Source organism: Pongo abelii, chromosome 19 (genome assembly GCF_028885655.2).
Source record: "Pongo abelii isolate AG06213 chromosome 19, NHGRI_mPonAbe1-v2.0_pri, whole genome shotgun sequence".
Lineage (NCBI taxonomy): Eukaryota > Metazoa > Chordata > Mammalia > Primates > Hominidae > Pongo > Pongo abelii.
Genome location: NC_072004.2, coordinates 95,520,405 through 95,545,080, shown reverse-complemented (window position 1 = coordinate 95,545,080; position 24,676 = coordinate 95,520,405). Strand labels below are relative to the sequence as shown.

The 24,676-nt window shown below is 50.1% G+C and overlaps 1 protein-coding gene across 3 annotated transcripts in view; it reads right to left on the bottom strand.

The window, feature by feature from the left end:
- Positions 1-24,676, bottom strand: part of CCDC40 (coiled-coil domain 40 molecular ruler complex subunit) — a 65,897-nt gene that overhangs the window by 9,965 nt on the left and 31,256 nt on the right. For all 3 annotated transcript variants that reach the window (XM_024234891.3, XM_054535845.2, XM_054535846.2), the window contains exons 11-16: positions 10,157-10,400; positions 9,888-10,070; positions 4,773-5,018; positions 3,553-3,766; positions 1,989-2,158; positions 1,654-1,745 (exon numbers count right to left, since the gene is read on the bottom strand). In XM_024234891.3, coding sequence (XP_024090659.3) covers positions 1,654-1,745; positions 1,989-2,158; positions 3,553-3,766; positions 4,773-5,018; positions 9,888-10,070; positions 10,157-10,400 — 1,149 coding nt within the window. The remainder of the gene's footprint in view (positions 1-1,653; positions 1,746-1,988; positions 2,159-3,552; positions 3,767-4,772; positions 5,019-9,887; positions 10,071-10,156; positions 10,401-24,676) is intronic.

Genomic DNA, 24,676 nt, shown 5'->3' with positions numbered 1-24,676 from the left:
GTGAGCTCACACTCTAAGGCTTTACAAGGCTCTCAAGCTGCAGTGGCAGAGCCAAGCAGCTGCGACAGAAAGCGTGAGGCTCTCAAAGCCTGAAATGTTCACTACTGGGCTCCTTATGCAAGCGTTTGCCAACCTCTGGCATACAGGGGGAGGGAGGGAGATGGGGGTGGGGAAGAAACAGAGAGAGAGAGAGAACAGGGATATATAACTGTAGGAGCTGAGAAAGTCAGTATAATTGATAGAAGCTGACGTAAGAAAAAGTAAAAAGCCTGAATACACCAATAGTCTAAAAGCTATTTAAATGTCACCAAAGATACAAGCCCCCCAAAGCATTGGTCCCAGATGGTTTTTTGCCTAGATTCTATCAAACCGCAAGGAACAGGCGATCCCTGAGCTATTCATCCCTTCCGGAGCACGCTGAAAAAAGGACGGTGCCTCCACACCATGCCTGCTCCACACTCTTTTCACAGGGAGTTGTGGGCCCACGTGTGTGACACGGAAAGATGGCCACGAAAATACTAAAATGCTTCAAGGGGGAACTTCTGAAACAATCCCATTTGTGTAAAAAAACAGAGCAAAACAAGAAAGGAATATAGCTACACATTGGTTTTCTGGGAAGACAAGGGTGTTGGAATTATATGCAATTTTCCCTGGTTACTTTGCATGCATTTTATAGTTTAAAATGTTTAGAGCTGGGTGTGTGTTACTTTAATAATCAGACACCATAAAATAATGGATATTTAAAATAAAATAATCAGACACCATAAAATAATGGATATTTAAAAACTTTATCACAAAGAAAGCCCTTCAATTTCTAGCAGTAACTCGTTTGGCTCAAGAGCTGCCACCAAGGGTGGTAGACAGACTCTGTGGGGAATCTGGGATCCACTAGGGTGGGTTCCAGACCCATGCCCAGGTGGTCTTTTTCTTCTTTTAGGGACAGGGTCTCGCTCTGTTGCCCAGGCTGGAGTGCAGTGGTGCAATCCTAGCTCACTGCAGCCTTGACCTCCTGGGCTCAAGCAATCCTCCCACCTCAGCCTCCCAAGTAGTTGGGACTACAGGCGTGCACCACCATGCCTGGCCAATTTAAAACATTTTTGTAGATATGGGGTCTCACTGTGTTGCCCAGTCGTGTCTTGAACTCCTGGCCTCAAAGGAGCCTCCTGCCTTGGCATCCCAAAGCACTGGGATTGCTGGACACGGTGGCTCATGCATGTAATCCCAACACTTTGGAAGGCTGAGGCGGGCGGATCACCCGAGGTCAGGAGTTCAAGACCAGCCTGGCCAACATGGTGAAACCCCATCTCTACTAAAAATACAAAAATTAGTCAGGCATGGTGGCGAACACCTGTAATCCCAGCTGCTCAGGAGGTTGAGGCAAGAGAATCACTTGAAGCCGGGAGGCAGAGGTTGCAGTGAGCTGAGATCACACGGCTGCACTCCAGACTGTGGGATAGAGCAAGACTGTCTAAAAACAAAATGAAACAAAACAAAAAAAACAACACAACAAAACAACAACAACAAAAAACGACCAAAGCACTGGGATATGGGTGTGAGCTGCCACACCCGGCCTCCTACTTGGTCTTCAATGGACAGAAGCCTGCAGGTGCAGTGACCGTCATGACCCACGTGTGGCTGGAGACTGGGACTCACTCTGCTTCCACCAGTTGATTCAGGAGGGTCGCCTTCTCCTCGCTGAGCTGGTTCAGCTTGTCCTGCATCTTGATGGTCTCCCTCTCAGAGGCCTGCATGGGGCGGGTGGGGGGTGGGGCGGGACAGCTGTCGGGAGGGCCATGGGATTGTAGATGCTGGGGCTGGTGCCCTCCGTCCTGGCACTGAGGGCAGGGCTGCGGGCTGGATTTCTAATCCCCCCACAAGCATCTTGAACGGATGTGGCAGTTACGTCCTGGTGCAGAACACCCACCGCAAGGACTGTACCCCCGCCCTCCATCGTCCCGAGCCCCGGGACCGCGTGGACACGGCCGGACCTTCAGCGAGCGCACGAACTCATTCTCCGTCACCCGGTTGTTCTGCTCCAGCTCCTCCGAGCTGCACCGGTTTTTATTCATCAACATGTTGAGCTTCTTCAGGTCGTTGTCCAGGTCCTTCATGTGGTGCTCGATCTCCTTCTGCTCCTTCTTCTCCTGCTCAATCTTGCCTACGGCAGAGAACACAGACTCAGGGAGAGACCCCGGGAGGGTATGGGTCCTCGCCCGCAGGCAGCAGTGTCCGAGAGGTGAGCCAGGGTTTGTCTCTCCCTGTAGCTCCCTTCATCCCCTCCCTCTTGTCGTTCCTGGCGCTCCTGCCTGAATCTCATCCCTGCCAGGACAGAGGAGAGGAGAGGGGGTCTCTTCTTGGCTGCTAAGCTCCCAAAGCCTGGTCCTCCAACGGAACTGAGAGGACCCGCCTGTGGAGACAGCCAGCAGGTGTGGGCAGGGCGTGTGGGAGGTTCCAGGCTCCCTCCCCCAGGACACTTGCAAATCTGTGGAGCACAGGGACCTGGTTGATGCTCAGACACTGTGAATCTCCAGGAGAGGGGGGCCCTTAGACCCCTGCCCTGCCCCAGCCAAGCTCAGGGGTAGGGGCAGAAAACAACAGCTCTTCTTGATGTTAAGATGGGTGGAGGGCACAAGAGGCCACAGCTGGTTCATCCGCTGGCCACTCCTCACAGGGCTTCTCCGGTTCCTCCTGCTGTCCCCACGGTGTGCTCTGACTGCCCCAGGGCATGGGCATGGGCATGTGAGCCCCTCTCTCTGCCCTCTCCATGGGTGATCCTCCCCATCTCACAGCATGGTATTTCGGCAGCTCTTGCCTTGGGACACCGATACTCAGCTGACAGCTCCACAGGGTCTTTTGGGACTTGCTACTCACCAACAGATGGGTTTGGGCAACCCAAGAAGGGCAGGGCGAGAGGCAACAGGACCTCCGAGAAGGGCACACGACGTGTCTGGGCAGCATTTCCCATGGGGGCCTTGCTGCAGGCCTGACCAGCATGGATCCCCAACCCAAGACCAGGCGGGACCCGGGATGTCTCCGCAGGTGGCCCATGTGGGTGCACAGTGGTCCAGGAAGGATGCCCACCTCCCTCATTCCAGGCACCCTGGCACTTTGGCAGCCCCTTGGGCCTCAGAAGGGTTGGAGAGCCCTGGTGGAATGGTTTTCTAAGCCCAACTGGAGGTGATGTGGGGACAGCACCAGGAGCCTGCCTGGCAGGACCCTGGCTCTTCCCGTGCCAGTGTTTCCACCTGAGTACCCTGGCTTGGCGGGGATGATAACCTTCCATGCTTCTGTCTCGAGGAGAGCTCTGAAGTCTGTGAGCTTGAAGACATTTCGTGACATTTCTCAACCCTCCCGCTGTGACTGCGAACTGGGCAGCTGGGCAGGCAGTGGTTCACATTTACAAAATACGGGGAGTATGCATGTTTGTTATTTGCTTTTAAGGCTGCGTGCAAATCCAGCGATGTGCCCCACTGAGTGCCCCTCCCCTGGGAGGTGCCCGTGTCCCAGAGCTTGTCTGAGCATCACTGCAGGGCTGGGCACGGCGGCTCTTACTTTCTACTCGTAGTTTCTTCTGCTCCATGATGTGGAGCTCCTTCTTGGATGCGTCCAGGGAGGCCAGCTGTTCCTCCTGCTCCTGTGTCACCTTGACCATCTCCTGCTGCAGGCGCAGCCAGGTCACCTGGGCCTGGACCGCCTTGGCATTGTGCTCGTCGATCAGCTTGCTCAGCCTTTTGATTTCAAGCTCCAGGGGCCCCACTTCTTCCCCCTAGACGGGATATTCATCAAAAAGCAAAATTAGGGCTGGGCATAGTGACTCACGCCTGTAATCCCAGCACTTTGGGAGGCTGAGGCGGGTGGATCACCCGAGGTCAGGAGTTCAAGACCAGCCTGGCCAACAGGGTGAAACCCCGTCTCTACCCAAAATACAAAAATTAGCCAGGTGTGCTGGTGCACGCCTGTGGTCCCAGCTACTTGGAAGGCTGAGGCAGGAGAATCGCTGGAACTCAGGAGGCAGATGTGCAGTGAGCGAGATGGCACCACTGCACTCCAGCCTGAGCAATAGAGCAAGACTCCGTCTCAAAAAAAAAAGGAAAATAAAATTAGCCTTCTTGGGCTCAAAGGTCTTTGTGAGTGGGCCGCAGAGTGCCTGGACCCCTGAGGTCATGAAACTGGACGAAGGCTGAGGGGCTCAAGTTAGCTCTCAGCAGGGCCGCAAGCCACAGACCCTGCTGGAGGAAATACGGCTAAGGGGCTCTGGAGCCCCCTCTAGCTTCCCCATGGTGGGTGCACCAGCAGGGTGGGTGGGGCCTCTGGGACCCAAAGGGGCTTTGAGAGTACAGGGACCTGGATGACGTCTATGGCATCAGGCCTCAAACGCATTAGGCCACTTTTCTTAGAGCAGCAGAATATTTCGTGCTGGGTGAAAATTATTTGGAATTCAGACTTCAGTGGCCTTGAATAACATCTGATTGGACACAGCCGTGCCCATTCCTTTACCTTTTACCTACGCTCCTTCTCGCTATGGAGGCAGAGCCATGTCACTGCCAGACAGACCAACTGGCCACAAAGCCTGAATACTCTCTGGCCCTGTGCAGAAAAGTGTGACTTAGAGCGCTTGGCACACGTGCCATTTTGTCTGTAGAGCGGGTAGGGAAAGAGGCAGTTCTGCGCCTTCCAGGAGTTCATGTTTGACCGTGGGGGATCTGAGGGGGCTCTGCCCCGCCAGGCACCACAGTCAGCCGGGGACCGCGTCTCCCTGCCTGGGACCTCACCCCCAGCTCGGAGACCATCCGCTCCAGCTGCTTGTTGAGGAAGTTGATGAGCCCTTGCTTCCTCTCGATCAGGATCGTGCGCCGGGAGATCTCGCTCTGGCTGTTGGTGATGAGCTCGTTGACTTTCTTCACGTCCTGGTCCAGCTCCACCAGTGTCTTCCGGTGTGCGTCCAGCCTGCTGCTGGTGTGTGTGATGTCCAGGGTGGTCTGGGCAATGTCACCGTCGATTTTGGAAAGATGTGTCATCTGAATTGATGAAAATAAATACCTGTGAATATTGCCTCCACCAGAGGCCCGAGACGAGTTTGCTGATCCACCGTTCCCTGACGGTCGGGATGTTCCTCTGGAGAAATTCCAAACGCACAGTCACGAGAGCAGGAGGCTGGATTTCCCGCCGTCTCGAGGACCCAGGAAGGGACCTACTTGTTGGAACCCAGATGTCGGCTTTTTACAAAAAACAGAGATCATAGTATTAGCTTTTCTTATTGATGTGGTTTGGCTGTGTCCCCACTCACATCTCATCTTGAATTGTGTCCCCATAATCCTGCATGTCAAGGGAGGGCCCCTGTGGGAGGTGACTGGATCATGGGGGCCGTTACCCCCATGCTGTTCTCCTGATAGTGAGTTCTCATGAGATCTGATGGTTTTGTGTGTTTGACGGTTCCTGCTTCACACACTCTCTCTCTCCTGCCGCCTTGTGAAGGAGGTGCCTGCTTCGCCTTCTGCCATGATTGTAAGTTTCCTGAGGCCTCCCCAGACATGCGGAACTGTCAGTCAATTAAACCTCTTTCCTTTATCAATTACCCAGTCTTAGATATTTCCTTACAGCAGTGTGAGAACAGACCAACACACTTCTTAAATCGTAGCACACACATTGTGAGGAAATGTGAAAATACAGGCCAGGACAGAGAACACATTCAATTGCCTGCAATTCTGACACAAGTTAGCTACCATTCCCATCTGAATCCATTTTTCCTTCCAGTCTTTTCTATATAAGTCTCCAAAATAAAAATAGGATCACACCCTACACACTGGATGCTAACCTGCTTTTTAATCTGGTAACTCGTGTCTTATGTTCCTACGCTCTGTAAGTTGTAATGCCTGTGCTATACTCTATCACATTTGCAGCAGTTTATGAAGCAAGAAACAATTGTTACCCACTGGTTCCTCCATGGGTTCTGACCCCTCCTGCTGTCCGGCAGGTCTGAGAAGCCAGTGCTGGCCTCCTCTGTGGGCTCTTTGGAGGCATTAGACAGACTTTGGATCCCTTCTGGCAAGGGGGGGTTTACCGAGAGGACGTTTGTGAGAATCAGGAGTGAGGCAGTGGCAGTCACAGCTGCAGTGGTGTGGCCAGAGCTGCTCTGGGAACAGGGAGATGCTGTCACCACCGGGACAGGGTCCTCTTTCCCAGGGCATGACTCTGACAGGTGGCCTCGGGCCCCGTGTCTGCCCTGACCACCTCTGCCCGTCGGCTCCTGCCACACAAGGCCTCGGCTCTCTCAGGACTGTGGCTCCCGCCTACCCCAGCTTCCTCAGGGCCATCTGAGCTTCTCCTCCTGCCACGCCTGTGGGCTCCATGTCTCTCACCGGCCACCATGGGTGACTTCCCAGGAGACCCAACGTCCCCAGGTTGTGGAACCCAGTCTCTGCCCACCTAGAGTGGAAGCTTCCAGCGTCTGGAGTTGCGTGGGAATGTCATCTCGCAGCCTCCTCCTCTGCCAAGGTCACCCTGAGATCTGGGCCCCCCAAGGACTCCCTGCCTCCCCCCTCCCCAACTGCCCTGCAGGGGCTGTGGCTCCAAGTCCCCTTCAGTCCCTCCCCCTGTCACAGCCAGGCCTGCCCCCCGCCCCGCTCCACTCCTGGCTGTTTGTGGTCCCTTTGGAGCCCACCCTGGCTCCCCCCAGGCATCTACACCATCCCTGGATTAACTGCCTGGACCCCATGGTTGACCGCAGCTCCAGATGGGTGGTCCCGCCCATCCACACTTTGCTCCTCCTCCCAGATATGCCTCCCCACCCCACCTTCTATCAGCCCATGGGGCTTTGAGCAATTCAAACATCGCGTGGGGGGTACTCTTTTCAACAGCTGGACTGGCATCGGTTGGAAAATTGTCCTAATAGACGAATTTGTTGGTCCAAGACTCTTTGCTGCCCTCTTCTGGAAACTGGCAGCAGAACATGTATGACCTATTGGGCGGGGGCCCGGGGGCCTGGGGGCCTGGAGGCCTGGAGGCCTGGGGCCTGGGGATTGGGAACTGGACTTGGCTGGTAGCAGCACGGCTGGATGGGCTCCTTGACACCCACCACGCCCTTCAGCTCTGCCTGGCCAGCTCCTCTCCCACCCCTCAGGAGGGCAAAACTGGCAGAGCTTGGCATCGGGAATCCGTCACCCTCCTCTGAGACTAAAATGGGGACTGTTGGGCAGGCCCCATTGCTAGGATGTGCCCTGGAAATGGTGGAGCCTGTGGTAGACTCTAGGGGTCCTCCAAAGGGGCCTGCTTGAGGCGGGGTGGCGGGGAGGTGGTTACCCCTCGGGAAGAGGCAAAGAAAAAACAATTCGAGTAAGGAATTGTTCTTTCTAAGGACACAAGTCCCCTCCACCCCCACCACAGGTGATAAAGGATAAAGCAAGATCCCAGGGGATGCGAACGTGAGCTCACCATCGGGGGTGCCCTGCCATGGACGTCAAAGTCACACTCCAGGGCCCCTCAGGGAAATCAGCCTTTGGCTGGCAGCTGGCCATGCGGTGGCTCACGCCTGTAATCCCAGCACTTTGGGAGGCCGAGGCGGGTGGATCACAAGGTCAGGAGTTCAAGGCCAGCCTGGCCAACGTGGTGACACCCCCATCTCCACTAAAAATACAAAAATTAGCCGGGCATGGTGGCGCACGCCTGTAATCCCAGCTACTTGGGAGGCTGAGCAGGAGAACTGCTTGAACCCAGGAGGCAGAGGTTGCCGTGAGCCAAGATGGCACCACTGCACTCCAGCCTGGGTGACAAGAGCGAAACTCCATCTCAAAAAAATAAGTAAATAACAACAAAATAAAATAAGGTAAAATAAAAACTAGGAACAGCCTGAAGTGCCTAACAAGAGACTTAGTAAACAAAATATGTACATTTGTAGGATAAGATGTTATACAGAAATGAAAATTTAGGTTTTTGAAGACTATTTGGTGGCATGAGGAAATGTTATGTTGAATATGGTCAATACAACAAAATGAAAAACCACACAAGTAGCAAAGATTCATTGGCTCCCATTCTCTCTGTGTCATAGTTCAGTGATATTAATCACAAATGGATGCAGACAGACCTGGGGGCTGGGCACAGTGGCTCAGGCCCAGAATCCCAGGGCTTTGGGAGGCCAAGGTGGCAGGGCCACTTGAGCCCGGGAGATTCAAGACTGCAGTGAGCTGTGATTGTGCCACAGGCTGGGCGACAGAGTGAGACCCTGTGTCAAAAAATAAAATACATAAATAAATAAGAAAAAGAAAATGGGCCTGAGTGTTGTGTAAGGTGTGTGCTTGTGTGTGTGTGTGTTTGTAGGAGTTTGAGTGTGTGTGTGTGTTTGTAGGAGTTAGAGTGTATGTGTGTGTGTTTGTAGGAGTTTGAGAGTGTGTGTGTGTGTTTGTAGGAGTTTGAGTGTGTGTTTGTAGGAGTTTGAGTGTATGTGTGTAGGAGTTTGAAAGTGTCTGTGTGTTTGTAGGAGTTTGAGTGTATGCATGTGTGTGTGTAGGAGTTTGAGTGTGTGTGTTTGTAGGCGTTTGTGTGTGTAGGAGTTTGAGTGTGTGTTTGCAGGAGTTTGAGTGTATGCATGTGTGTGTGTAGGAGTTTGAGTGTGTGTGTTTGTAGGCGTTTGTGTGTGTAGGAGTTTGAGTGTGTGTTTGCAGGAGTTTGAGAGTGTGTGTGTGTGTTTGTAGGAGTTTGAGAGTGTGTGTGTGTGTTTGTAGGAGTTTGAGTGTGTGTTTGTAGGAGTTTGAGTGTATGTGTGTGTAGGAGTTTGAGAGTGTCTGTGTGTTTGTAGGAGTTTGAGTGTATGCATGTGTGTGTGTAGGAGTTTGAGTGTGTGTGTTTGTAGGCGTTTGTGTGTGTAGGAGTTTGAGTGTGTGTTTGCAGGAGTTTGAGTGTATGTGTGTGTGTTTGTAGGAGTTTGAGTGTGTATGTGTGTAGGAATTTGAGTGTGTGTAGGAGTTTGAGTGTGTGTGTAGGAGTTTGAGTGTATGTTTGTGTGTGTAGGAGTTTGAGTGTATGTTTGTGTGTGTAGGAGTTTGAGTGTATGTGTGTTTGTAGGAGTTTGAGTGTGTGTGTAGGAGTTTGAGTGTGTGTGTGTAGGAGTTTGTATGTGTGGAGTTTGAGTGTGTGTGTGTGTGTGTGTGTGTGTAGGAGTTTGTGTGTGTTTGTATGAGTTTGTGTTTGCTTGTGTGTGCATGGGGGCATGTGCAATTGCATGTGTGTTCGTGTGTGCGAATGTGTTTGTGTGTGTGAGAATGACTACGTGTGTGTTTGTGGGTGGGAGCAAATGTGTTTCTGTATTAAAAATTTCCAGAAGGAAGTTTACCAAATTAAAAAAAAAGTTGCCTCTGGATGGTGGGCCTAGAGCTGTCTCATTTTCTTCTTTATGCCTTTCTGTATTTCTAAGTTTTCTTTTTTTTGAGACAGAGTCTCGCTCTGTCACCCAGGCTGGAGTGCAGTGGCATGATCTCAGCTCACTGCAACCTCTGCCTCTCAGGTTCAAGCAATTCTTCTGCCTCAGCCTCCCGAGTAGCTGGGATTATAGGCGCACACCACCACACCTGGCTAATTTTTTGTATTTTTAGCAGAGACAGGGTTTCGCCATGTTGGCCAGGCTGGTCTCGAACTCCTGACCTCAGGTGATCCACCTGCCTTGGCTTCCCAAAGTGCTGGGATTACAGGCATGAGCCACCACGCCTGGCCTATTTCTAGGTTTTCTACAGTAAAAATGTATCACCCTTACAACCTGAACACCATGGAAAGGAGTGAGCACAGGAGGGCCCTCTGCTCACACTGACTCCGCCCTCTCCGCCCGCAGGACGGCTTTGCCCTCATATGCCCAGGCTGCAGGGGGCTTCGCACAGCCCCCCCCCGGGGCAGGGGCCTACCATGTTGGTCTTCTCCTTCTGCAGCCTCAGGATGAGCTGGTTGAAGTATTTGGTGGTCTTGTTGGAGGTCATGTGCTCCTGCAACTTCTCCCGGATGGCAGCGTCCGTCTTCCTCCTGAGCTCCAGCTCGCCCTGGATGGCTTGGCGGATGGCCTGCAGCTCCTCCGTGAGTATCATTTGTTCCTGGAGAGGATGAGCCACAGGGTGGACGTGCCTGAAGAGGCACCACCGTGTGCCAGGTGTGACCTGTGGGGCGGGCCCGGCCTCACCAGCTGGTCCTGGCTGAGGGCATCCTCTGTGTCCTGCAGGGTGAGCCTGTAGGTGTTGAACTGGCTCTGCAGGGCCACATGCTTGGTCAGGCACTGGGTGGTGAGCTTCTGCAGCAGCGCGGCTTCCGTCTCTGTCCGGTTCAGGATGCTCGCCAGCTTCTCGTTCTTTTCTTCCTCCTTCGTGATGGATTTCTTACAGGCCTCAATCTCGCTGTCGATGGATTTGGCTTGATGCTGGCATTCTCTGCAGAAATGCAGCGGGGAGAGCCCGTTACGTGTGAGACATCAGAGAGCCAGTGCACAGAGCTGCGCCCCGCACAAGGGAGCTCACTAAGGTGAACTCAATGCACAAATAAATTAAGAAGCCAACTCTTATTTATTTATTTATTTATTTATTTTTTGAGACAGAGTCTCACTCTGTAACCCAGGCTGGAATACGGTGGTGCGATCTCGGTTCACTGCAACCTCCGCCTCCCGGGTTCAAGCGAGTCTCCTGCCTCAGCCTCTTGAGTGGCTGGGTTTACAGGTGTGTGCCACCATGCCCGGCTAATTTTTAAACTCTATTTGTAGAGATGGAGTTTCACCGTGTTGCCCAGGCTGGTCTCCAACTCCTGAGCTCAAGCAATGTGCCTGCCTTGGCCTCCCAAAGTGCTGGGATTACAGGCGTGAGCCACTGCACCCAGCAGGAAACCAACTCTTTCAATAGCAGCCAAATCTTTAAAAAATTTTTGTATTAAAAATTTTTATGGATAGATTGGTACATATTTGAGAGGTACATGCGATATTTTGACACAAGCATACAGCATGTCATGATCAAATCTGGAGAACCGGCCATCTATCACCTCACACATGATCCTTCCTTTGTGTTGAGAACATTCCAGATCTTTTCCTCTAGCTATTCAGAAATATACAATAACTTACCGTGATCCATAGTCACCGTGATGTGCCATCGAACACTGGGCCTCATTCCTTTTCTCTCACTGTATTTTTGCACCCAATAGCCAAATATTGACTATTATTTTCAAATAGATCAAGAGAACTATTACCTATCGAAAGCCCAAGTTGACAACTCTTTTGTACTGTGATTATGGGGAGAAGGAAAGTGACGCGTGGGTCAGACGTTGGGCTGGGGGTTCTCATCTGCTTATCTTCCTTAACCATGACAATAATCCTAGAAAGGAAATAGTCCAGCTTTACAGATGTGGCCATTGAGACTCAGAGCATTTCAATCACCAGCCCAAGGTCCGCGGGAAACGGTGTGGCTGAGGGAACACCAGTGGGCCCACTTCAAATTCTATTGTCTTTCCTCTCAGCATGCTGGGATGAGATACCTGTAATTAACGTCAAGCTCTAAAACACAGATATCGGATAATCAGATCTAAAATACTGATTCAAATAAAATAATCAGATTCAAATCCTGTATTTGTTGGAGTGCAGCGGCACGATCTTGGCTCACTGCAACCTCTGCCTCCTGGGTTCAAGTCATTCTCAGGCCTCAGCATGAGGATTTGAATTTTGTGTGTGTGAGGCATGTTTTCCTATTATTCTGAGATGTTCTGCTGTACTCTAAACATTCCTTTCATTCCTTTCTCTCTCTCTCTTTTTTTTTTTTTTGAGACAGTCTCTCACTCTGTTACCCAGGCTAGAGTACAATGGCATGATCTCAGCTCACTGCAGCCTCAAGCCACCCAAGTAGCTGGGATTACAGGTGTGTGCCACCATGCCCGGCTAATTTTTGTATTTTTGTAGAGATGGGGGTTTCGCCATGTTGGCCAGGCTGGTCTCAAACTCCTGACCTCAAGTGATCCACCTGCCTCGGCCTCCCAAAGTGTTAGAACTACAGGTGTGAGCCACTGCGCCTGGACGTCCAGTAACTTTCTTTTTTTTTTTTTTTTTTTTTTTTGAGACAGGGTCTCGCTCTGCCACCCAGGCTGGAATACAGTGGCGTGATCTCGGCTGACTGCAACCTCCTGGGTTCCAGCGATTCTCATGCCTCAGCCGCCCGAGTAGCTGGGACCACAGGCGTGTGCCACCACGCCTGCCTAATTTTTTTTTTTTTTTTTTTTTTTGTATTTTTAGTAGAGACAGGGTTTTGCCCTGTTGGCCAGGCTGGTCTCAAACTCCTGACCTCAAGTGATCCACCCACCTCAGCTTCCCAAAATGCTGGGATTACAGGCGTAAGCCACTGCACCCGGCGATCCAGTATCTATTTTTAATGTGTGTGGATATTTGTTGATGCACTGATGAGATCAGAAAAAGCCAAAAAACAGGAAAGGGCCTCATTATGGATGGATGAGGATGATTAAATTATGGCACAGGCATCATTTAGAACACAGTGTGAAGAGAACTGAAAAGAACAACGGCGATTTCTATGTGTTCTGATATGGAATAACTCTAAGACACAGCACAAGAAAAACCAAGGTGCAGAGCGGGAGACACTAAGCGGCCGCGGGTGATTTTTTAAGTGGAGAGATAAACACCCGAGAATAATGCATATGTATGCACGAAATCTATCCGAAAAGGCCTTTATGAAACAGTAACAGGTTGCTTGGGAAAGAGAATTGAAAGACTGGGGAGAGATGTGAGAAAAATATGGAAGGTATTATTCTAGTCCAAAAAGAAAGTACTTTTTGAATATTTGAATAAAAACTTATTTAAAGGATAAGACACTATCAATAGAGAAAGGAAGCCTGGCCCACATGGCAAAACCCCATCTCTACTAAAAATACAAAAAAAATTAGCCGGGCGTGGTGGTGTGTGCCTGTGTTCACAGCTACTTGGGAAACTGAGGCATGAGAATCACTTGAACCCAGGAGGCGGAGGTGGAGGTTGCAGTGAGCTGAGATTGTTCCGCTGCACTCTAGCCCAGGTGATAGAGCAAGACTCTGACTCAAAAAAAAAAAAAAAAAAAAAAAAAAAAGATACTGATACTGGAGAGATTTGCCATGTCCATGAAGCAGAAGATTTGATATTATTAAGGCCTCAGTTCTCCTCAAACTGATCTATGGACTCAATGTAATTTCAGTCACATCCCAGAAGGCATTTTTTTCCCCAGAAATTGACAAGCAAGTTTTAAAATTTAAATGGAAACCTAAAGGACCTAGAGTAACCAAAATAATTTTGTAAAACAACATCAAAGACTCAGACTATCTGATTTCAAGATTTTCCATAAAGCTCTAGTTAGAAACACAATGTGGTATTGGTGAAAGAATGACAAAAAGATCAACAGAGCAGAATAGAGAGTCTGGAAACAGACACACACACACGATACATTGATCTTTGACAAAGGTGTCACAGGATTTCAATAGGGAAAGGACAGTCTTTTCAACAAGTGGTGCTGGGACAACTAGAGAGAGACACACAAAACCTGAGCCTGGACTCCACTCATACCACAACAGAAGTGAACTTGACATGGACCAGATGCCTAAAAGCAAGACCTGGAAAACTTTGGAGAAAATCTTTGTGACCCTGTGACCCTTAGACATTTCTTTTTCTTTCTTTCTTTTTTTTTTTTTTTTTTTGAGACAGAGTCTCGCTCTGTTGCCCAGGCTAGAGTGCAGCAGTGCGATCTTGGCTCACTGCAAGCTCCGCCTCCCAGGTTCATGCCATTCTCCTGCCTCAGCCTCCCAAGTAGCTGGGACTACAGGCACCTGCCACCATGCCCAGCTAATTTTTTGTATTTTTAGTAGAGACGGGGTTTCACTGTGTTAGTCAGGATGGTCTCGATCTCCTGACCTCGTGATTCGCCCACCTTGGCCTCCCAAAGTGCTGGGATTACAGGCGTGAGCCACACCGTGCCTGGCCTGACCCTTAGAGATTTCTTAGAGAAGACATAAAAAGCATGAATCAGGAAAGAAAAAATTTAATAAGCTGGACTTCACAAAAATGTAAAACTTTTGCTCTTCAAAAGACACTGTAAAGAGGTAAAAAAGACAAAGCCACAGACTGGGACAAAAATATTTTCAAAGCACACGTCTGATAAAAGATGTCTCCAGAAGATATGAAGAACTCTTACAACTCAATGATAAGCCACTCAGCGGAAAAATGGGCAGAAGTTGCTTCACCAGAGAAGGCACAGGAATAGCAAATAAGCCAGGGAAGAGATGCTCACCATCGCTAGTCATTAGGGACACACAGGCTCAGACCGCAATGCGATGCACCACACATCTGCTAATGGCTATATTTGATGGCTAAAATTAGATGACTGATAATACCAAATGTTGGCGAGGACGTGCAGCAACTGGGACTCTCATCAACTGCTGGAGAAAATGCAAATTGGAACAAGTCACTTGGGAAAACACTGCAGCAGCTGCTTTTTTGTTTGTTTTTGAGACGGAGTCTTGCTCTGTCACCCAGGCTGGAGTGCAGTGGTGCAATCTCGGCTCACTGCAACCTCCACCTACCAGGCTCAAGCGATTCTCCTGCCTCAGCCACCCAAGTAGCTGGGATTACAGGCATGCACCACCATACCCAGCTAATTTTTTGTATTTTTGGGTAGAGATGGCATTTTGCCATGCTGCCCAGGCTGGTCTCAAACTCTTGAGCTCAAGCGATCTGCCTCAGCCTCCCAAAGTGCTGGGATTACAGGTGTGAGCTGCTGCGGCCGGCAAGCATTTGTTACATTGAGCCGGAACCTTGGAGATACTGCGGGTTCAGTTGCAGGCCCCCGCAATTAAGCAAGTATCACAGTAAAGCAAGTCACACAATCTTTTTTGGTTCCCCGGTGCATACAGAAGGTGCATACTTTACTGCAGTCTATCAAGCGTGCAATAGCATCATGTCTAAAGAATGTACATACTTTAGGCTGGGCACGGTGGCCCACACCTGTAATCCCAGCACTTAGAGAGGCTGAGGCAGGCAGATTACCTGAGGTCAGAAGTTCAAGGCCAGCCTGGCCAACATGGTGAAACCCCGTTTCTACTAAAAATACCAGGTATCGTGGTGGGCACCTGTAATCCCAGCTACTGAGGAGGCTGAGGTAGGAGAATCCCTTGCAACCCAGGAGGCAGAGGTTGCAATGAGCTGAGATCACACCACTGCACTCCATCCTGGGTAATGGAATGAGACTCTATTTTAAAAAAGAAAAAAAAAAAAACAACTTTATTGCTAAAAAATGCTAACAATCACCTGAGTGTTTATCAAGTCATACTTGATAAAGTATGTTGGTAGAGGGTCTTGCATTGATGTTGCTGGCTGCTGACTGATTAGGTGGTGGTTACTGAAGGCTGGGGTGGCTGTGGCAATTTTTTTTTTTTTTTTTTTTTGAGACAGGCTCTGGCTCTGGCTCTGTCACCCAGGCCGGAGTGCAGTGGTGTGATCTTGGCTTACTGCGACCTCAGCCTCCTAGGCTCAAGCCACCTCCTCCCTCAGCCTCTCGAGTAGCTGGGACTACAAGTACACACCACCACACCTGGCTAATTTTTGTATTTTTTGTAGAAATCAGGTCTCACCATGTTGCCCAGGCTGGTCTCAAACTCCTGAGCTCAGGTGATCTGCCTGCCTTGGCCTCCCAAAGTGTTGGGATTACAGCTGTGAGTCACCCCACCTGGACGGCAATTTCTTAAAATAAGAAAACAGTGGATTGACTCTTCTTGCCACATCCATTGCCACATGGATTGACTCTTCTTTTATGAAAGATTTCTCTGTAGTATGTGATGCTGTTTGATAGGATTTTACCCACGCAAGACCTTCTTGCAAAATTGGAGTCAATCCTCTGAAACCCTGCTGCTGCTTTATCAACCAAGTTTATGGAATATTCTAAATTCTTTGTTAATTTCAACAATGCGCATTGCATCTTCACAGGAGCAGATTCCACCTCAAGAAACCGCTCATCCATAAGAAGCAACTCCTCATCCATTAAAGTTTGATCATGTGAACACAGCAATTCCATCCCATCTCAGCTCCACTTCTCATTCTAGCTCTTGTTGTTTCCACCACGTCGGCAGTGACTTTCTGCGCTGAAGTCCTGAGCCCTCAAAGCCATCCATAGGCGTTACAGTCAACTTCTGTTAATGTTGATATTAGGTTGGTGCAAAAGTAATTGTGGTTTTGCCATTAAAAGTGATATTTTGGGATCCGGCGCAGTGGCTCACGCTTGTAATCTCAGCACTTTGGAAGGCTGAGGCAGGCAGATCACCTGAGGTCAGGAGTTCGAGACCAGCCTAGCTAACATGGTGAAACTCCATCTCTACTAAAAATACAAAAATTAGCTGGATGTCTGGCCTCAGCAGCGACCACCCCTGCCTCCACCCTCTGAGCTTTGCATGTTCCACTAACCCGGGGTGGGCGGCAGATGGAGGTGTCAGGCTGCTGGCGCCTCTGCAAGGGCAGAACACTAACCTGACCATGAGCGGGGACTTGCACATCTGTCCCCAATAAAAGCAATTCCAACCTTAAAAAAATAAAATTAGTTGGGCGTAGTGGCGGGCGCCTGTAATCTTAGCTACTTGGGAGGCTAAGGCAGTAGAATTGCTTGAACCTGGGAGGTGGAATTTGCAGTGAGCTGAGATTGTGCCACTGCACTCCAGCCTGGGCGACAAAAGAGAAGCTCCACCTCAAAAAAAAAAAAAAAAAAAAAAAAAGGTAATATTTTGGGCCAGGCACGGTGGCTCATGCCTGTAATCCCAGCACTTTGGGAGGCTGAGGCGGCTCATGCCTGTAATCACAGCACTTTGGGAGGCTGAGGTGAGCATATCACTTGAGGTTAGGAGTTCAAGACCAGCCTGGCCAACAGGGTTGAAACACCATCTCTACTAAAAATATAAAAAATTAGCCAGGTGTGGTGGTAGGGACCTGTAATCCTAGCTACTCAGAAGTCTGAGGCAAGAGAATTACTGGAATCCGGGAGGCAGAGGTTGCAGTGAGCCAAGATCGTACCACAGCACTCCAACCCAGGCAACAGAGCAAGACTCCACCTCAAACAAACCAAGAGTAATATTTTGACCTCCTCCCATGAATCACGAATATCCTTAACGTTATCTAGAATAGTGAGTCTGTTCCAGAAGGTTTTCAACTTACTTTGCTCAGATCCATCAGAGCAATCACTATCTATGACAGCTATAGCTTTACAGACTGTATTACTGCAATAATAAGACTTGAAAGTTGAAATTACTCCTCGACCCATGGGTTGCAGAATAAATGCTGTGTTACAGGTGCGGAAACAACATTCATCTTGCACAGCTCCAGCTCCATCAAAACTCTTGGGTGACCAGGTACATTTTCTTTCTTTCCTTTTTTTGGTTTTAGAGACAGGATCTTGCTATGTTGCCCAGGCTGGTCTAGAACTCCTGGCCTCATGCAGTTCTCTCACCTTGCCCTCCCAAAGTGCTGAGATTACTTGAGCTAGCATGCCCACCAGGTGCATTCTCTTTTTTGAGACAGAGTCTCACTCTGTTGCCCAGGCTGGAGTGCAGTGGCGCGATCTTGGCTCACTGCAACCTCTGCCTCCTGGGTTCAAGTGATTCTCCTGCCTCAGCCCCCTGAGTAGCTGGGACTACAGGTGCCCGCCACCACGCCTGGCTAATTTTTTGTATTTTTAGTAGAGACGGGGTTTCACCGCGTTAGCCAGGATGGTCTTGATCTCCTGACCTTGTGATCCGCCCGCCTCAGCCTCCCAAAATGCTGGGATTACAGGCGTGAGCCACTGCGCCCGGCTGGAAGGTTTGATCTTCTGTCCACACCACTTGAACTTTCTCCAGATGAGCAATTAGGCTGCTTCCCTTTCTTTTGTGTGTTCATTAGAGCAGCACTTTAAATTTCCTTCAGAAACTTTTCCTTTGTGTTCACAACCTGGCTATCCCTTCGGTGCAAGAGGCCTAGCTTTTGGCTTATCTCAGCTTTTGACATGCCTTCCTCATGTAGCTTAATCATTTCTTACTTTTGATTTAAAGTGAGAGGCGGCCGGGAGCGGTGGCTAACGCTTGTAATCCCAGCACTTTGGGAGGCCGAGGCAGGTGGATCATTTGACGTCAGGAGTTCGAGACCAACCTGACCAACATGGTGAAACCCTGTCTCTACTAAAATACAAAAATTAGCCGGGTATGGTGGCAGGCGCCTGCAATCTCAGCTACTCGGGAGGCTGAGGCAGGAGAATCGCTTGAACCCGGGAGGTAGAGGTTGCAGTGAGCCAAGATCATGCCACTGCACTCCAGCCTGGGCGACAGAGTGTCTCAAAAATAAATAAATAAAATAAAAATAAAGTGAAAGGCATAAGACTCTTCCTTTCACTTGAGCACTTAGCGGCCATTGTAGGCCTAACTTCAATATTGTTGAGTCTTGGAGAATAGGGAGGCCCAAGGAGAGGGAGAGAGATGGAAGAACGCCGGCCGGTGGAGCAGTCAGTACACACACAACGTGTCTTTTGCTGTCTTAAACGAGGGTAGTCCGTGGCTTTGCCAAAAACCAATTACAATAGTTAACATCAAAGGTCACTCATCACAGATCACCATAACAGACGATGACAACGAAAAAGTTTGAAATATTATGAGAATGACCACCATGTGGTGCAGAGGCAGGAAGTGAGCATGCGCCGCTGGAGAAATGGACTTGCTCCACACGGAGCTGCCATGAACCTTCAATTTGTAAAAAATGTGATTCCTGTAATCCCAGCACTTTGGGAGGCTGAGGCGGGTGGATCATGAGGTCAGGAGATCGAGATCATCCTGGCTAACATGGTGAAACCCCGTCTTTACTAAAAAATACAAAAAATTAGCAGGGAATGGTGGCATGCACCTGTAATCCCAGCTACTCTGGAGGCTGAGGCAGAAGAATTGCTTGAACCCGGGAGGCGGAGGTTGCAGTGAGCCGAGATCGTCCCACTGCACTCCAGCCTGGGTGACAGAGTGAAACTCGTCTCAAAAAAAAAAAAAAAAAAAAAGCGATTCCACGCAGTAGGAGAAAGCGAGGCACACTGAAACGAGATGCGCCTGTATTTACCCAGGAGAAACGGAAACACGTATCCATGCAAAGATCTGTTCAGAACAGTCACAGCAGCTTTCTTCATGGTATTCCAAAGGTAAAAGCCAAATGTCCACCAGTTGGTGGATGGACAAATACATCTGATATATCCGTGCAAGGGAATACTATTCAACAATAAAAAGGAACAGACTACTGATCTTGCAACATGGGTGGGTCTCAAAAGCATGATGCCAAGTGGAAGAAGCCAGACAAGAAAAGCTACAGACTGCGCGATTCCATTTATATGACATTCTAGAAATGGCAGAGCTATAGGCACAGAAGGCGGCACAGCGGTTGCCAGGGCTGGAGGTATGCAATTTTGTACATAAATTATCCCCAGTAGTCCTGACTTCAAGTAAATAAGTTACTCATTTTCTTTTTTTAGGAAGGAGCAGCCTTATAAATGTTTAAATTTGACAATAAAAATAAGATGCCCAATTTAAAAAGATATAGTTACAAACTGTGCAACAGAACTCCTAACACTCGGGGAAACGTGTGCCTGAGAGTGCGCTGACATGCTAATGAGTCCTTGTCACAAAAAGAGAAAGACGATGGTATTTTTAAATCCTTTTCTCTGTTTTTCAAATGTCCTGTAACGCAATCACTTATCCTTGATAAGGATTATTATTTTTTTAAATTGTACTTTAAAAACTCCATAGATTATCAGGCACCAATAGAAAGTACAGGTTCTCCTCAGCTTATGGTGGGGGTGCAGCCCGGCAAACCCGTTGTAAGTTGAAAATATTCTAAGTCCAAAACGCAGGCTGGTGCAGTGGCTCACGCCTGTAATTCCCAGCACTTTCAGAGGCCAAGTGGGGGCAGATCACCTGAGGCCAGGAGTTCAAGACCAGCCTGGCCAACATGGTGAAACCCCGTCTCTTTTAAAAATACAAAATCAGCCGGGCATGGTGGTGGTGCATGTCTGTAATCCCAGCTACCTGAGAGGCTGAGGCAGGAGAATCACTTGAACCCAGGAGGTGGAGGTTGCAGTGAGCTGAGATCACACCATTGCACTCCAGCCTGGGCGACAAGAGTGAAACTTCATCTCAACAACAACAAAAAAAAGCTGAAAAAACCCAAAATGCACTTCCTGCAGATTGCCTGCCAGGCACCCCGGCTCAGCCCAGCCTCCCTCAAACGTGCTCAGGACACTCCAGTGAGCCTACAGATGGGCAAAATCATTTCACACAAAGCCTGTTTGATAATAAAGTGTTGAGCATCCATGTAATTTATTGAATACCGTGCTGAAAACCAGGGAGGTTGTGTGGGACTCGAAGCCCAGTTTCTGTTGCCTGCCTGTTGCTTTAATACCATGGTAAAGTCCAAAAATCGTGAAGTCGGGGACTGTCTGTAAATGAAACAAAAAGAAAAGATGGAATCTAGAATATGGCCCAGGCGTTGGGCCCTGTGCCCGAGGATTAAGCGGGGGACGCAGGAGGTGTCCAGCAGCTTGTGGTCAAGGCCAGGTTCTCTCCCAGGACGCTGCCCACAGCTTTTGTCCTCGGGTCGGCCTGCCTGGCTGCCGTGGCCACAGCTGAGGGCCTGGGAGGAGGCCGCGAGGCTGTGTGGCTGACCGATTCATATCTCGGGGTAAAGGGGCTGTGGCTGTGGGCCAAGACTTGTCTGCCCTCTGTATTTCCTGCCGGGAAATAGGACAAAGGCGGGTAAGAGCACGGGTGTTTTTGGCTCCAAGTCCCAAGGGTGTGTGAATTCTGATTAGGTTATCTGCCTCCAAGTTAAGTGTGGTCCAGGCTTTGTTTTCTGAAAGTGAAAGTGACCCGTTTCCCTGCATATGTGATGGGAAGGGGCTGACCGTGGGCTCCTCGTGGTTATTCACCTAGCTTTGGGACCCACGTTGGGTTGCGTGGACCGCTGGGGTCTTTGAAGGGTTGGTGTGGCAGGCCCGGTCTGGTCTCGAGGGTCACACATGGCTCCCTCAGGACTTCTGGCTGCTGGGGAGGGCAGTGTCCAGCTCCCACAGGCAGGCCCAGATGGACAGGGGGTGTGCCCACAGCTATGGTCATTCCCCGGTGGGAAGAAGGGACAGGACACCATGAGCTACCACAGCAGTCCTGACGGGCCTCACCCATGCCCCTGTGTCTGGGGACACTTTTTTATGTTTTTGAGACAGGTTCTGGCTCTGTTGCCCAGGCTGGAGTGCAGTGGCACCATCTTTGCTCACTGCAGCCTCAACCTCCTGGGCTCAAGCAATCCTCCCACCCAGCCTCCCGATTAGCTGGGACTACAGGTCTACAGGTGCACACCACCATGCCCAGCTAATTAAAAATTTTATGACAGACAGGGTCTTGCTCTGTTGCCCAGGCTGGAGTGCATTCATGCAATCACAGTTCACTGCAGCCTCAAATTCCTGGACTCAAGCGATCATCCTGCTTCTGCCTCCCAAGTAGATGAGACCACAGGCACACACCACCACACCTAACTATTTTTTATATTTTATTTTAGAGACAAGGTCTTACTATGTCCAGGCTGGTCTTGAACTCGTGGGCTTAAGGGATCCTCTTGCCTCAGTCTCCCAAAGCACTGGGATTACAGGCAGGAGCCACTATGCCCGCCCATGGGGGCACATTTTTAATGGAGTTGTTACTCTGTCTTTGGTCTGTGGCCTCAGGTCTGCTGGGTCACCAGTGTCCTTGGGTATATGGGGTGTTGGTGGTGACTGGGACCCACCTGCCACATCCCCAGGCTAGAAGGAGGCCTGCTGGGGACACTGTGACAACACCCACACCCAACCCATCCCACACTGCCTTCCGCTCCTTCCTCCTCCATCAACTGGGGGCAAGGACAGTGTCCCCTTTGAGGGGCTACACCAGACCAAGCTGAGCCTGGGGCCCGTTACCCAGGAAACAGTGAAATTGCCCGCTTGTTGCCTAGCTCTGATTCTGCATTCACAGTGTCTTGCTCCGTCCTGTCCTCCCTCCCTAGAGCAGGCTCCAGCGCTCCATGCTAAGGGGAAGAGCCTTTGAGGAGTCATCTCTGCCATCATCAGGATTGAGGGAAAAGGAAGTCTAGGAGATGAGGGCAAGCCCTCAGTTTTCTTTCTTTCTTTTTTTTATATTTTTGAGACGAAGTCTCGCTCTGTCACCCAGGCTGGAGTGCAGTGGCGCTATCTTGGCTCACTGCCACCTCCACCTCCCAGGTTCAGGCGATTCTCCTGCCTCAGCCTCCTGAGTAGCTGGGACCACAGGTGCCCGCCGCCACGCCTGGCTGGTTTTTTGTATTTTTAGCAGAGATGGGGTTTCACCATGTTAGCCAGGATGGTCTCGATCTCCATCTCCTGAGCTCGTGATCTGCCCGCCTCGGCCTCCCAGAGAGCTGGGATTACAGGTGTGAGCCACCGCGCCTGATCCCTTCAGCTTCCTTGGGTCGACTTAAACAGGAAACAGAATAACACGTTTCATATTTCTCCTGAACTTTTATGACCGTGTGCAAAACTCCTGCAAAAATAGGGAAGACAGCAAGAAAAAGTAGCCAAGACAGGCACAGCTTCAGCTTCTGAGCTAAGCTTGTGGCTTGTGTATGAGACACGGGGGCAAGATTACGGTTACCGCCTCCCCCACCGCAGCAACCCCCTGACCAAGGACAGGGAAGTCAGACTGTCTTCAAAGCATTAGGTTGTAGACGCGACATCAGAAGAAGAGAGACACAAAGGCATGGGAAAAGAGACAGGGTGAGGATTGGCTGGAACCTAATCAAAGGTATTAACTTATCTGAAAAAATGCCATGGGCGTCAGGAGGCAGGAGGGGTGGGGAATGGAATGGAGAAAGCAGCCAAGGTCAGGCTGAGGGCTGCTCGGGGGACACCTCCCGCGCATGTGGACGGACTGGCCATGAACTTCGGGGAAGAAGCAGGAAGCAGACAGGGCCGGGGCCCAGGCATTCCGCCCTCTAGCCGGTCCCTGAACAGGGGTCTGTGTCATTGGCTCCTGTGTCCTCCCCCGCAGATTAGAATCTGCTAGTCCGAGCACGGAGCATTCGGTTCTTTGTTGTTTATATTTCATCATGCACATAAATGGGCTATTATTCTCAGTTACACGTCAGGCTCTGGTGAGCTCGATTCATGTAAACTAACTCCAGACAAGTGTGCCTTCTCGGTGTGATGGCAAAACCAAGCTTCTGGGCCAGGGGGTCCTGTCCCATGGGGATCTCACAGGGTGAAGGCTCCAGAAATGCCCAGACAGCCACCAGGGTACTGGCCTGGTATGCACCATCCTGACCATCAGCCAGGAATGTCACCATTTTCTAAGATGCTCTACAAATCTGAACATCTCAAGGTCAATATTTGAGGTATAGTTCGTCACTGCACTCCCAGCTTGGAAGTCCTAAGCTACGCAATAATTTATTTCTGTAACAATGGCCCTGATGTATTAAACCTGTCTCCAAGTTGCTTCTTCAAATCTATCTGGGTGCAAACAGCAAATCTCTGCAATGACAGTTTATACTTCTCACAATGTCATACACGGCCTGCACTTTTAAAAGACTGGCCGGGCGCAGTGGCTCCCGCCTGTAATCCCAGCACTTTGGGAGGCCAAGACGGGTGGATCACCTGAGGTCAGGGGTTCAAGACCAGCCTGGCCCACATGGTGAAACCCCGTCTCTACTAAAAATACAAAAATTAGCCAGGCGTGGTGGTGCACGCCTGTAATCCCAGCTACTTGGGAGGCTGAGGCAGGAGAATCGCTTGAACCCAGGAGGCGGAGGTTGCAGTGAGCAGAGATGGCGCCACTGCACTCCAGCCTGGGGGACAGAGCGAGACGCCATTGCAAAAACAATAAAAATAAAATGAATAAAAGACGGGCCTCACTCCTCCCTGGGGCCTTGGTGCGGGGAGCTGCAGGTGAAGTCAGAGGCTCTCTCACTCGTTGTGAAGTGTTTGTGCGTGTACATATTCCGCTAAAATATTCACTCAACATTCTGCACATGCACGTTTTATAAAACAAAATATCTATTTTCTTCATCAATCAGACTGGCACAGTCCTAAAGTGTGACAACATGCTGAGCTGTCAGGGGACTTTGAAACACTGCTGCCGGGGGTGTGACTGTCACAATCCTACTTAGCAATACCCGCTAGACCCAGACATTCCGGGCTTGATGAGTAATATAAAAAAAAACTATATAGCATCCTGGTGAGCATTAGCATTCCTGGATCTGGTTATCTACAGCAGCACCGCAATAACAGACGAACGCGAACACCCTCGATGCCCCGGGCAGGAAGCTTCCCCGTAGAAGTATCCCAGTGGAATGCCATGTGGTGGAAAGGCAGGAATGAGCGGTGTTTATATTTTGACTTGGGAAGTGCTCTAGGACATGCTGTTAAGTGGAAAAAGCAAAGAGGTACAAAACAGTGTGTGTAGTGTGCCCCCACGGAGCAAGAGAGAGAAGGAAGACTCCGGATGAACGCATATGCTGTCTTGCCATTGCACAGAAGTTAGGCAGGGGACCCCAGAAAACCAGGAGCCTTTGCTTGTCGTGGGAGGGGGTGCGAGTGACTGTGGGCCGAGGGGGAGGAGACCTGATCAAATACGATTTTTACAATGTTTGCAACCA